Raw genomic sequence first — 12890 nt, forward strand, 5'->3', positions numbered from 1 at the left:
TGAGCTGGCTATTTATTTGTAGCAATTTCATTTTTAAGAGTATGTACTAAAAAAAGAATTTGTTGACTGTTTGGTACATCTTTCATAGCTGTACCTTGTGGTGTTTACCATATATGTCCAATTACAAAAGGTTATACCCGAATCAAGTCTTGGAAATTATGAGATTCTAAAATTAGTGGGTATGCTTTGTAATGACACAGTTGCAACTCATGCAAGATAACTTTACAAACAACTAATCCTGAAATAGATGGAAGTCAAAACAATTGAAATTTACACATCATAACCGAACTAAATCAAGGGTTGAAAACTATTCATTGCCCTTTGATTTGCTGTTCTAAGTGCGCAAATGCCTATTTCTCTTTCTCCTTAACCTTCATGTAACGCAGTCACCATCCTCACCTTCATTTCCTTTCTTTCTTCCCAATGCTCAAAAGCAATTATTAAAGCAAGACAACAAAAACAAATCCTATGATAAACTCTAGTGTAAAAACTTTCATATCCATTCGTTTTCCTTCTTGATGTTGCAATTCCATCAACACTAGGCAAAACAACAACAACTTTGTGAAGTTCAATCTATAAAGCCTTTCATTTCCATTTCCATTTCCGCCATCCTTTTATGCAAAATTCCAACATTATTTAGTAGTGGTATAATGTCTAACATTTTGGCATGTTACCAACTCATAGAACTCAATGTCATATCTGCACAAGACTTGGCTCCCGTTGGTCGATCCATGCGAACTTATGCAGTCGCATGGATCGATCCAGATCGCAAGCTTTCCACCCGAGTTGATTCTGGTGGTGGTACCGACCCGACTTGGAATGATAAGTTTGTCTTTCGAGTCGACGAAGATTTCTTGTATGATGATGCATCAACAATAACAATTGACATCTATGCTCTTCATTGGTTCCGAGACATCCTTGTCGGCACGGCCCATGTCCTCGCTGATGACCTCATCCCACCACAACCATCTAAGCCTTTCCACAACAAAACCAAATCTGCTGGTATGCGGTTTGTAGGGCTCCAAGTCCATAGGCCCTCGGGTCGCCCTAAAGGGGTTTTAAACGTTGGTGTGGCGGTCCTTGATAGCTCCATGCGGAGCATGCCACTCTACACACATAACAACATCCCAGCCATTGGATATCACCATGATCATGATCATGATCATGATCATCATAATCAACCAAGTCATCAAGTCATGCCGGAGCTTCGGCGCACCAAGAGCGACACTAGCTCAATGATCGGCTCAGAAGCCATGGCTCACGAGAAGCTAGCCAAGGCTAAAAAGGGAAAATCAAGTTCCGTAGTTACGCCATCTGAAGCAAGCACAAAGAGCAAGAAAAAGAGTAACTCCACATTGAGCGGCTCATATGTGAAGGAAAGCCCAAAGAAAAAGGGTCATAAAATGGGCAAAACAAAGAAAAACGTGTTAGCGGTAGACGGCTCACCAAGCCACTTCAAGGCCACGCCACGAGCCGCAACACCAAAGATAAATGTTGGTTATGAAGTTAAGTCATCGCCTAGGAGGGAGTATCAAAATACTCCAACCGTAACGAGGGCTTATAATAATACTCATAAAGGTGGAGTGCGTGCCACTCCATTGCATGCATTCGCAATGACGAATGCAGCAATGGCAATGGAGTATGGCACTCCATACAGATCAAACATGGTTCATCGACCTATCATGACGGACTCAGAGCTGGGTCCGTCAGCTTCAGAGGTAGCTGCGGCGGTGGCAAGACAACCAATGGTGGAAGAGGGGGAGAATTCTACAATAGGAGGGTGGAGCTTGGAAGAAAGTGAAGAGGGGCTACAACCTAAAATTGAGAGGTGGCGGACGGAGCTGCCGCCGGTGTATGATGGTGGTGAGAATTCTTCCTTGCCAGTGTCTAGCAAGAAAGAGAAGCACTCACGCAGGCACACAGATGGTGGCAGTAGTGGCAAGGGTGGTGGTAGGAATGGCTTGTTCTCTTGCTTTAGTGTTATATGTGGTGTTGAATGCTCCATTGTATGCGGAGGTGATAAAAAGAAGAATCGTCGTCGTAGAACCCAGTCAGTGGACAATTCGAGCTTTCTATGAGGAGAGAATGCAAGTTGGGTTGCAATACACTTGTTTTAACCTTTTTTTTCAATAAAGTCTTGTCTTTCTAATGAATTCCAAATCTTCTTTCCAATTATTTATTAGATTATATCATTTTGATGATGAATAGTTTATTTTCAGCAATACTACTTGGTACGAATACATTTATACAAGAAACTCAACATTTGTTTTCATACCACCCTTCTTCGGTCTATTTGGCATTTTTATTCTTTATTCGAGGAGAGTGGGTTTTTTTTTATGACATCAAGGAAAAAAAAACACAGTCAAGAAAAGTGGAAAAAGAAAGAGAAAGGAGATTATTTGTTACAATAATCCACAAATAATCATATTTTTCATTTAAAAAATAGTTTAGAAATTTTGCGTATTTTATCTTTCATATAAAATTGATGAACTAAATATAGAGCGTTATTCCGGTATCCTTTAAAAATTTGAGGATTTCGAACCCATCTGTTTACTATTTAGAGTATAAATGACTAAATTACAAATAATAAAATTCTATTATCAAAAAAATCATGATAAATTAAGCCAAAAGGGTATGAAATCCCCCCCCCCCATTTTTTTATGTGTGCCATGCGTTGTCAAGGAAAAATGTTTTCAAAAATTATTGCTTCTCAATACTATATCAATGGGCATTGCAGCTATTTTCTCTACAATTCTCTTCAGCAAATTAATTATTCGCTCTTAAATCTTATATTCAATGGTTCAGATTAATTAGTAAAAAGATGAATTGATCGAAGTTTATAAACACTTCACATTTTAAAGGGGCAGCAGAGGAGTGAAGTCAAGTTCTCCTCTGCCAGACATATCATATAAATATTTGGATAAACTAACGAAAATAGCTTATAACTTGCTTATATAAGGAACTTACACCCAATTATAAGAACTTCTTTTCAATAAACTTCTCAAAGTGACTTATAAAATGAACGTTTATATCATACGCGCTTATTGCTATATGCGTCTTTAAACTGAACATAACAAGTATACAAACACGCTATTGGATAATTCAGTTGGCTTATTATAACTAAACTTCTTTTAGTGACTAAATCCAAGAGCATCAATCTACTAATGGTCACAAATTCTTCTGGAGAACAAAAATGGTAAAATTTAATAGCTTACAGTTCTGATTTATGGCAGTAATACAAAATCCAGCAAGGTATATAATACAACGTAGATATTGCAGTAATATCCTACTGCAAGAACTCTCTTGGATCAGTAACGTAACCAGTCAATGCAGATGCCGCAGCTGTATATGGTGAAGCCAAATATATTTCACCTTCCTTGTGGCCCATTCGGCCCGGGAAGTTCCTATTTGTAGTGGAAACACAAACCTGCACAACCAGAACATAAGCAATTGAGTATTTAGATTCTCAATCTCATCATCGCTAATGCCGAACTTCAAGGGTATGCAAACCTCCCAAAACCCAAAGGCCCCAACACTCTTTCAAATGACAAGGTAGATCACTCTCTCAACCCTTCCTCACATTTATAGCCAACATGCCTTGTTTCATTAATTGTACCTAAACTAGTCCCTCTCACTTAACTATAAAAAAAAATAGTGATATGAACCATTTTATTTCTTATCATGCAATTGTGTAGGAATGAAAAAGTTATTTCCTTGTATTTGGATTATCTTTAGCCCCCCAAAGACAGGTCAACGCCAGTATCAACACTTCGTTCAATGTTACAAGGATAATAAAAGTAATACACACGGAATTTGAGCTATAACAGAATCAAGGAACTTGCCTTAGGTTCATTCATGCGTGCATATGTATCTTTTGGGCCACCCAAACAAGCACCACAACTAGGACTAGCTGGTGTGTCACACCCAGCTTCTTCAAATATCTGTGAGCAAGTCTTACCACCAGATCCAGGGACCGGAAGGCTGTATACGTCCATCCAAACCTGAAACTCCAATAACAGAATATGTTTGAATAGATTCATCTACCATTAGTTCCAACAAGAGATTTATTGATGATGGTGAATCAACTGATACAATATATAATCATGATTATTTTTTCTGACCTTCTGTGTTGCAGGTACAAGAAATGTGGGAACTTTGACCGTTTTACCCTGCAGATGGAGACATGGGTTTCTTCATTAGCTTGTGAAATTCAGAAGAGACATTGGAACAGTCATGTCATAAAAAGCTCTATAAGACAGTAAATGCTGCATTGCAAGAAAAATACCATACAAGACAATATGCAGACCAGGCCTACATAATTCTAAGATAAATATCAATCATACAATACTCCCTCCGTTCCTAATTATAAGACCTAGTTTTAAATTTTTCATGTTCCTAAATATAAGACCTTTAACAATAATCTAGCAAAAAGTATTTTACTCTTCCATATATGTTTTCAATTCCAAAGTTTTAATTACCATCTACCATTAATTAGTGAGAGAAAATGACAAAGGGAAAATATGGAGGAATGTAAGCATTTTTAAAAAAACTAATACACTAATTAGACACATTTAATATTTTCTTAATAAGCGCAATTTGTTGTATTAGGTCTTATAATTAGGAACGGAGGGAGTACTAAATAAGTCAAATGTTACAGTAAATATTGCCTTTTACATAAATGTAGTAAAGAAATCTAAGACTCAGAAAGAAAAGCTGGAAAAAAATATCGTATCAAAACTCAAGTCCAACATCTTCCACGAATAAAAGGTTATAAATACACCGATACGCAATAGAAAAATATGATGCTTACTGATGCTAGAAAAATTTTTGCTGCAGCCATAAAATCCTCTGTTTTTCCACCTGTACAAGATCCTATGTATACTCTGTCAATCTTCACATCCTTGCACTCTCTTGCCAAAGCACGGTTATCTGGTGAATGAGGCTGCAATATTTACAAGCATTATATTAGCAGAGGAACATAATGGCAGCATCAGGTAATAACAACATAAAGAGGCATGGAAAATAAAGGCAGAATTAATAAAGCTACTAGAAATGTAATGAAAGGACTAACCTTTGCCACCAGTGGTTCCAATTTTGAGACATCAAATCTATACTCAGAAAGGAATCTAGATGCCAACCAAAAGAGGATATCAGTGATGAATAAAACTGATTACTAATGAATACTAATAGTTTAGCAGCTACATCCAGTTTTTCTCCCCTATAAATATCACATACATTGTACCACGATTAATCCGTGAACAATGTCTCGTTCTTTATTGTCCTTGAATTATTTCCATGTCCATCATGTTAATCCTTGAACTATCTCGACAAAAACTACACTGGAGGACAAGGAGAAAGTTTGGGGACTACTTTTTGTGGGAATTTCGTGTGAGTCTAAGTTGGAAAAGGATGTCAAGATCAGGGACCAAATTGACGGTTTAGTTGCATTTACATACTACCACTTTTCTATCATAACTTATAAAATCAAAAAGATAAAATGTAATCTATTGAAGACAAGATAATACGTGGAGCATTGACTTTTCCTAAACACTTAATGTAATAGGATAGAAACAAGTTAGAAGACTATGACTACCTTGCTTGCTGGTCACTATAAACCGGTTCATAGGCTACTGATGTCTTACCCTGCAGATGAAATGGAGAGAAAGCATTAGAAGCAATGATGGACAACAGAACAAGAGATGGATACCATATGCATAGGGAAAGCATCATTCATGGGAAATCACACATACCCACCATGTCTACACAACAAAATTTAATGATGTGGCATATTTAGCCAGCAAGATTAATTATTACAAACCAACAAGATAGAAAAAGAAAAACACAGTACTTATACTACTAAATCCTAATCAGGATTACCTGTGACAGAATGAATACTTACACTACTCTGAATTTTTTTTTTTTATACGCAAATGTTAGTTGTTAGAAATGTTAGTAAATTAATCCCTCCTCCGGGTTCGAACCCGGGACCCTTCACCCCCCCCCACCCAACCCTTATGTCCCTAGCTCTTACCACTTGAGCTATCCTTCGGGGACTTACACTACTCTGATGATAAGAGAGTAAAAGTGTAAAACAATTACAAAACTTGAATCTTTATTTCGAGATCATTCAAGATATTCATAATTATTCTAAAATATAATCAAGATCATGACATATTTGCTAAGGACTAAAACTCCTTTAACCTAAAGCTTTCTAAGATTAAAACTGTCATGAAACAAGAAGTGAGAAGTGACACAGCTAGAAACTGGAATGATCATTGTCTTTGTCATGAACCAACTATCTCAAAAACTTAAGTTGTCTGGTGAAGACACAAAAATGGTTTTACATTATATTTCTAACACGCCCCCTCACGCAAGATCCCATTGGGCATGACCTGTGGACAATGTACAGAATCACCTACGGAATTCTCCTTTTTTTATTAGAATAATGGGGGAACCAAGGGTCGAACTCTATACCACTTGGTCATAGAAGCTCTGATAGTATGTCATGAACCAACTTCCCAAAAGCTTAAGTTGTTGGGAGAGGACACACGAATGGTTTTATATTATATTTCTAACAGTCCTGATAGAAATTTCTTGGAAATCAAATACAGTAAGAACTAAAACTTCTAGATTAGATTTGAAAAGCTTCAAACAGAAAGAAAACATAGGAGATCGAGAATCAATAAATTTGGACATTAAATCATTTACTAACGCTGTTGTGACTTGTGAGTACCAACGTGAATTACCATCAGAATGATAGTTAATGAAAAGAGCAGTTGCCACCAGTATGATTCATGTGAGAAACCTCTAGAATGATTGTCAGTGGGAAGATGAACACTAATAGTATGCTTCATCTGCGGGACAAGTCTGGAATCAAAACGCACTAAAACCACAACTGGAAGATCAAACAAACACCCAAAAAGAACACCATGGCACAAACCAGGGATAACTTCCCACAAGGAATGTCAAGAAAAATCAACTTAAGGCAACTAAAAATGACTCAAACCTGATGATAGCATGAAGAACACTCTAGATCTGAGTGTCAAACATGGCAGATCATAGCCCAAGGAACTCAAATAGCTATGACAAGGTGTAGAATGGGGAAGGTGGGGCTTGATCAGGCTGGAAATGGTACTGTGAGGCCAACATTGGTGAAGGTGAAAGGCAAGAGATTCTAGAAAAATAGGACATGGATCTAATACAGTAGCTGCAAAAGGAGCGGCTGCTGCTAGAGAAAGAAAGGCAGGACCCCAGGAACAACAGATGGACAGCCATGCAATTTCAGGGGGCAGCACAAGGCTTCATCTCAGAGATCTGGTGGCGGTGCAATTTCAGGCCCTGGCCAATTTGGATACTTCAGAGGAAGGTGAAAAGCTGCATGTGACAACAGTAGATCTGACATTCACAGTTGCAGAAGAGAGAAAAACTAAACTGGTCTAGGGTTTGGAGGTCAGAATTTCTCATGGCCAATAGAAAACAAAGGAGGGCATAATAAAACCCTTCACTTGGTCGTTCCTCTGAATACGATCTGTTTAGTTTGAGAAATAAAATAATTCCAATTTTCGAAGAACTCAACAGTGGAATAACGACAGGAAGGCATTTTGACATTCTGATGTGACACAACAAACCACCAAAACCTTATTCAACTAGTACGTATTATACTCCTAATCCTAATCAAATAAGAACAAAACCAGGAAATATAATAAAATATAAAATAACTCCCAAGAGATCACCTAAGATGCTCTAAATTACATTCAAGATATTATGAGATATTTACTAAATATCAGTGTTGTTCATTGCGGATGGTGGAAAGCCGAAATCCCGCCATACAAGACAAATAATGGCGGAATATGGCGGGAAGTGGCGGAATATGACGGAATATGGCCGCCATATGGTGGGATATCGGCCATGGCGGAAAGCCAAAAAACCGCCATGGCGGCGCCATGACAGATATTTGATAACACTGCTAAATATTCAAACAATGTCAAAGTTCTGACATAATCTTCTGTTAAAAAAAAACCATTGAGAGAAAGATCACAGAAAATGTAAACATAATATAACTTCAGAGGCAAGAGATTAATTTCAGTACATCTTCTCAGCTGTACAAACCTCAAGATATTTATATGTAGTGCTATCAGCAGGAACAACACCATTCTTTCCTCCAGCTTCAACAACCATGTTGCACAAAGTCATCCGTTCTTCCATCTGCCCAGAGGGACAAATTACCAAAACAATATTTATGATCAAAACAATAAGATTCAGAGATTGAAGAAAAATTGACAGTTACATCATAACATTTCACAGAACATACTTACAGTTAAACTTTCAACAGTGGTGCCAACAAACTCCATAGATTTATATGTTGCACCAGCTACACTTATTTCACCAATAATCTGGAAGGTGAATCATACACTCATGTAAGGATGTAATTTTATATTTTGTATATGCAAGCAAGCTAATTAGACAACTCATAGCCTCATGACTATGATATACCTAACACACACAAATGTACAGGATCAAGCATACTTACTTGCAGAATTAAATCCTTTGCAAGCAAATAATTGGGCATTTCTCCATCCATTACAAATCTCAGAGTTGGAGGCACCTGCATGTAAATGTATATCAAAACAATTCTCTCTCTTATTATAAATAAATAAAACAAAAAGGTATCTTTGTACTTGTATTCTAGTCCAAGAAGTTTTGAGAAACTGCTTATTTTTCTATCTACTCCAATTCTTTTCTCTAGAAATGTGCAGGTAACTATTGGTACAATTTAAAAGCAGCACATGAAAAATAGCTAACAATGAAAAGCTAGAATATGCTATTTCAAATAGAAGAATTGCGAACATTGAGAGAGAGTCCCAAGTAAACAGAAATTTTAAAATTAGCTAGCTGTCAAGCTACTAAGAGCAGAATGAAATTACAAGCAAGAAAAATATAAATTAAACCTATTAGAGTCCATTACCATTAAATCACAAACCTAAGGATAGAGTTGGTAGTAAAAGGCAAAGAGAATAAAAAAAACATAAATGAGTCCACAACATATTATCTATTAACAACTATAGGTATGTGTACGAGTCTTGTCATTGACACCATGTCCCTCCCTCCCATCTTCGAGATAACAGAGCAATCAAATGCTGCAACTGTGTTAAAAGGATGAGCCTTACAGTTTTAGATATAATAGTAGGTTGTGAACTGGGATAATGCTCTTATAAGTTATCCTATATTACCCTTATAAATATAGAAATATGAAGCTAAACAGTCAGATCAGTGACCCTGTTAGAATTTGGAAATCCTAATAGCCAACAACAGGGCAAAAGGGAGAGCAATAGGAATATTTTTGGTGTTTTTTTATATTTAAAACAGAAAAGGATGCTGGAAAGTAAAAGAGAAGAGATAAGGAGAGAGGGATGCAAAAACAATCCCAATGGATTTCAAAGAGGAGAACCTTCTTTCTAAGGGTGGAACCCTTCCAAGGGAAAATCCCTTTACAAACTCTAATTCCCAAATCATACTCTAACCTAAGGAGAGTACCCCTATTTACAATAACTAACCCAGCTAAAGAAATAAAGATAGACTTAACCGCTAAGAAATAAAGATAAAGATAGGCTTAAGATACATATAGACTAACTAACAGATAAAAATAAACTAAACCCCTAATATTTAGAACACTAACAATCCCAATAATTTGAGAGAAGTTTCTCTCCTCGTCTCCTATACCTTCTAATAGTATCTAGATTCTAGACCTGTTTTCATGTTGAAATCCTAGCCAAACCCCAAAAAGAAATGCAGATCCAAATAATTTGTAGATCAGACATCAAGATTGACAAAAGGGAAAAGTATTAGCTATGAATCAAGCAAGAATAGGGTGTTGATTCAAGTCAATATGCTATTTTGTGAAAGCTGATAGCTATCTTGTTCCATTCGTGCAATTTACCTAAATCTTATTTGAGGTAACAAGATGTCATTGTCCTGCACTTTTTGGATCATAAGAAGACTGTTTCCGATGCAACTCCATTGACACGTTATGATTTGCTTCTCATGAAGTTATTTACAAATTTGGGTGTGATATTTTACTGTGGTTTCTCTTAAGATGGCTTTAGGGAGAAAACAGCACCGTGGGAGAAAGTAGACATGTTAAGGAAAACAAAACAGAGGCCCCTAATCACTACTGGTTTTAGCAGGGTTTACAGTTTGAAATTGAATGTTAACAGATCTATTGCTTGAATGAAACCCCATCTAGTTGCAAGGGGATATGCATAGATGATATAACTACAATAGTACTTCTTCTCTGGCAAAGTTGACACCAACTCCTCTTTTTTTATCTACTTCGCTACCTCTTATAATTACTCCTTGCATCAGTTGGATGTAATGAGCATACTTCTTCATGGTGACTAATAGAGAACAGTGAAAACTGCGTACAGAGCAACCATCTGGATTTGCAGTTCAGATAAAAAATGGGAGCATTTTTTGCTCACATTAGTCATTTTATGGCTCAAAGTAGTCGCCTAGGAATTTGTTTGGTGGGTTTAGAGATGTATCTTCTATTTTGGATTGACAAGGGGTGCTAGTGGTGATACTAAGTTTGGCTAAATATTTTGCTTATTATTTTTGTAGATGATATGATGATCACAAACAGTGAGGATATATGTGCAGAAAAATAACAAAAGCTAGCTATAATGAAAGAAGAGGGAAAAGACCCAAAAGGTTTAATTTTAAAAGCATGTCATGTTAGGAAGGCACAAAGTGGCACTGAACTCAAGTTCCCAAAGTGAAAAGAAACATATTTTCAGCACACTGAAGTCTGAACAACATTATTAGACCTTAGTTAAACATAAAATTACCTTAAGCAAAAGCTTCCCTGCTCCCAACACGAAACCTGCATCGGTATTACCAATCCCTGTAGCGAATTGACCAAATGCTCCAGCAGTACAAGTGTGAGAATCAGTACCTAAGAGAACCTAGAGGCAACAAAACGAAATTAGCAAAGCAGGAACCAACTCTGTCAAACAGAGCCACAATACTTCACTATGCTTTCAAATAACTTCTAAACTTTGTCAAACCTCTCCTGGCCTGCAATGACCTTCCTGAGCAAGGGCAATGTGGCAAACACCTTTGTAGTCTGGATTTACCTGCATTGTTATAAACCCACTTTCAATGCTGCTGCGTTACAGTGCTCTTTAATAATGGAAACAGCCCAGTTTCTATTGAAGAACTCAAAATTGTACGTACCTTAAAATTACTAAGATCCTTAATATCATAGAAGTACTTGATATTCTGCTCATGGCAGAAATCTCTTAATATGTCTACATTGCGATTGGCACGTTCATCACTTGTGAATATGTAGTGATCAGGTATTATTACAACCTTTTCACGGTCCCAAACCTTCAAAGGAACAATGCAGTCATGAAATTACAAAACTTGGGTCTTAAATACAAGGAGAATGACTGTCAAGCAATCCTACAAATATTAGAATCCTTATATGCGCCGTGTAAACATAACTACTTAACCCAAGATAATTTTCCGGCAGAAGCTACTGGATATGTATTATGCACAAATAATTCTCAAGGTAAAAGAATCAACAATTATTCGTGTAATGGAAATGAACAAGTGTTAAATTAAACCACCAAATTACCTAAACTCAATAGAGCAGAACATCCAATCCAATCACATATAATGTATTTTCACACATAACCTCTATAATATGAATAACCAATGCTAGTTAAGTTTACAACCATCAAAATTCAAAATTACAAAATGAGACAATGAGTAACAACTAACAACCAAACCAAGTTACCTTGGCATCCTGACCAAACTCTCTCTTGAAAATCCCAATAGAGCCAGGGCCACACACATCATGTGTCATCAAAATATCAACATTGACCCAAACATTGTCCCCAGGGGTCAGGTGGGCCTTCTCAGAAGCTCTGGCCAATATCTTCTCTGTCATGGTCATCGCAGTCTTCACCTGAAACCAATCAAACAAACCATAATCTTCAACAAAGACTCAAGAACAACACAAAAAATCCAAAAGGGTATTGAGAAAACAAAGCAACGGAACTGATCCAGTGGTAGAAGGTTGGCGCTGCAATTGCTGAGGCGCCGCAACGGAACAAGAGATTCTCCTGGGAGCTGGCTTCTGGCATCGTTGGGAAGAAGAGGAAGAGGAAGAGGAAGAGAAAGCAGAGAGAGCAAGATCCTTCTTGGTGTTGAAGAAGGAGGTGGAAGACGGAGCAACAATAGAGGAAGCCATTGATGATGTTGAAGCACGAAAGCAAGAACAGCAGGATGTGATTGTGGCGGCTGATGAAAATGGATACTTCAGATTTATTTGTTTGTCTTTTGTTTTTGTTTTTGTTTTTTATTTATTTATTTTCATTTTTCATTTCTTTTTTCATGTGATCTGAGTTTGCTTGATTCTATTTTGCTTCTTGCACCTGAATCAGGTGGACAGGAAGCAACACATAATCGAATTAGTGCTTTGTGGTTTTGAACATATTCATATAAATTAAATGATTAATATAAATATTTAATACATTATTTTTATACCAACAGTAAAATTCGTCGATAAGTTACAAACGATTTTTGAAAGCCGCCGAAGAAAAATTACCGACAAGGCCAATACTTACGGTTTTGTGTTGGTAATTAAGCATTATCAATGACTTTTGGTCATAGGTAATCAACTTTCTATTGTTATAAAAGTTGTAAATTTCTTTGAACAATGTGAACTCATGGATCAATACCCTTGGTATCGTTGTTAATGATAGTTTTGAGGCAACTTTCAAAAACTTGTTGAACAATTTTCCATTCTCAATCCTAGCCTAAAACATGAGGGTGCTTCAGGCAGCAAGGTTGTACATGAAGGGATGATTTGTGAGTTAAAGAATGAA

General features: G+C 36.9%; 2 protein-coding genes across 2 annotated transcripts; one reads left to right on the forward strand and one right to left on the reverse strand.

The window, feature by feature from the left end:
* The first annotated feature begins 650 nt into the window (after positions 1 to 650).
* LOC130722870 (uncharacterized) lies at positions 651 to 2078 on the forward strand. The gene has a single exon (XM_057573727.1). The coding sequence runs from the start codon at positions 651 to 653 to the stop codon at positions 2076 to 2078; it is 1428 nt and encodes a 475-aa protein (XP_057429710.1).
* A 1015-nt stretch (positions 2079 to 3093) lies between these two features.
* Positions 3094 to 12336, reverse strand: LOC130723651 (3-isopropylmalate dehydratase large subunit, chloroplastic-like). The gene is made up of 14 exons (XM_057574760.1): positions 12062 to 12336; positions 11798 to 11968; positions 11233 to 11385; positions 11064 to 11132; positions 10845 to 10961; positions 8531 to 8605; positions 8316 to 8393; positions 8110 to 8205; positions 5594 to 5643; positions 5072 to 5126; positions 4811 to 4942; positions 4122 to 4169; positions 3843 to 4001; positions 3094 to 3427 (listed from the first exon to the last, which is right to left on the reverse strand). Exons 1-14 carry the CDS (start codon positions 12251 to 12253, stop codon positions 3287 to 3289), a joined length of 1536 nt encoding a protein of 511 aa, XP_057430743.1. The 5' UTR covers positions 12254 to 12336; the 3' UTR covers positions 3094 to 3286.
* Positions 12337 to 12890: the final 554 nt, after the last annotated feature.

The sequence above is a fragment of the Lotus japonicus genome, chromosome 6 (genome assembly GCF_012489685.1).
Source record: "Lotus japonicus ecotype B-129 chromosome 6, LjGifu_v1.2".
Lineage (NCBI taxonomy): Eukaryota > Viridiplantae > Streptophyta > Magnoliopsida > Fabales > Fabaceae > Lotus > Lotus japonicus.

Coding starts and splice junctions, on each gene's coding strand:
- LOC130722870 (XM_057573727.1), top strand. CDS start 651: ATGTCTAACATTTTGGCATGTTACCAACTCATAGAACTCAATGTCATA.
- LOC130723651 (XM_057574760.1), bottom strand. CDS start 12,253: ATGGCTTCCTCTATTGTTGCTCCGTCTTCCACCTCCTTCTTCAACACC. Junction 11,386..11,797: donor AGTTTGGTCAGGATGCCAAG/GTAACTTGGTTT, acceptor GTTCCTTTGAAG/GTTTGGGACCGTGAAAAGGT. Junction 8,606..10,844: donor CAGGGAAGCTTTTGCTTAAG/GTAATTTTATGT, acceptor ATTTACATGCAG/GTGCCTCCAACTCTGAGATT.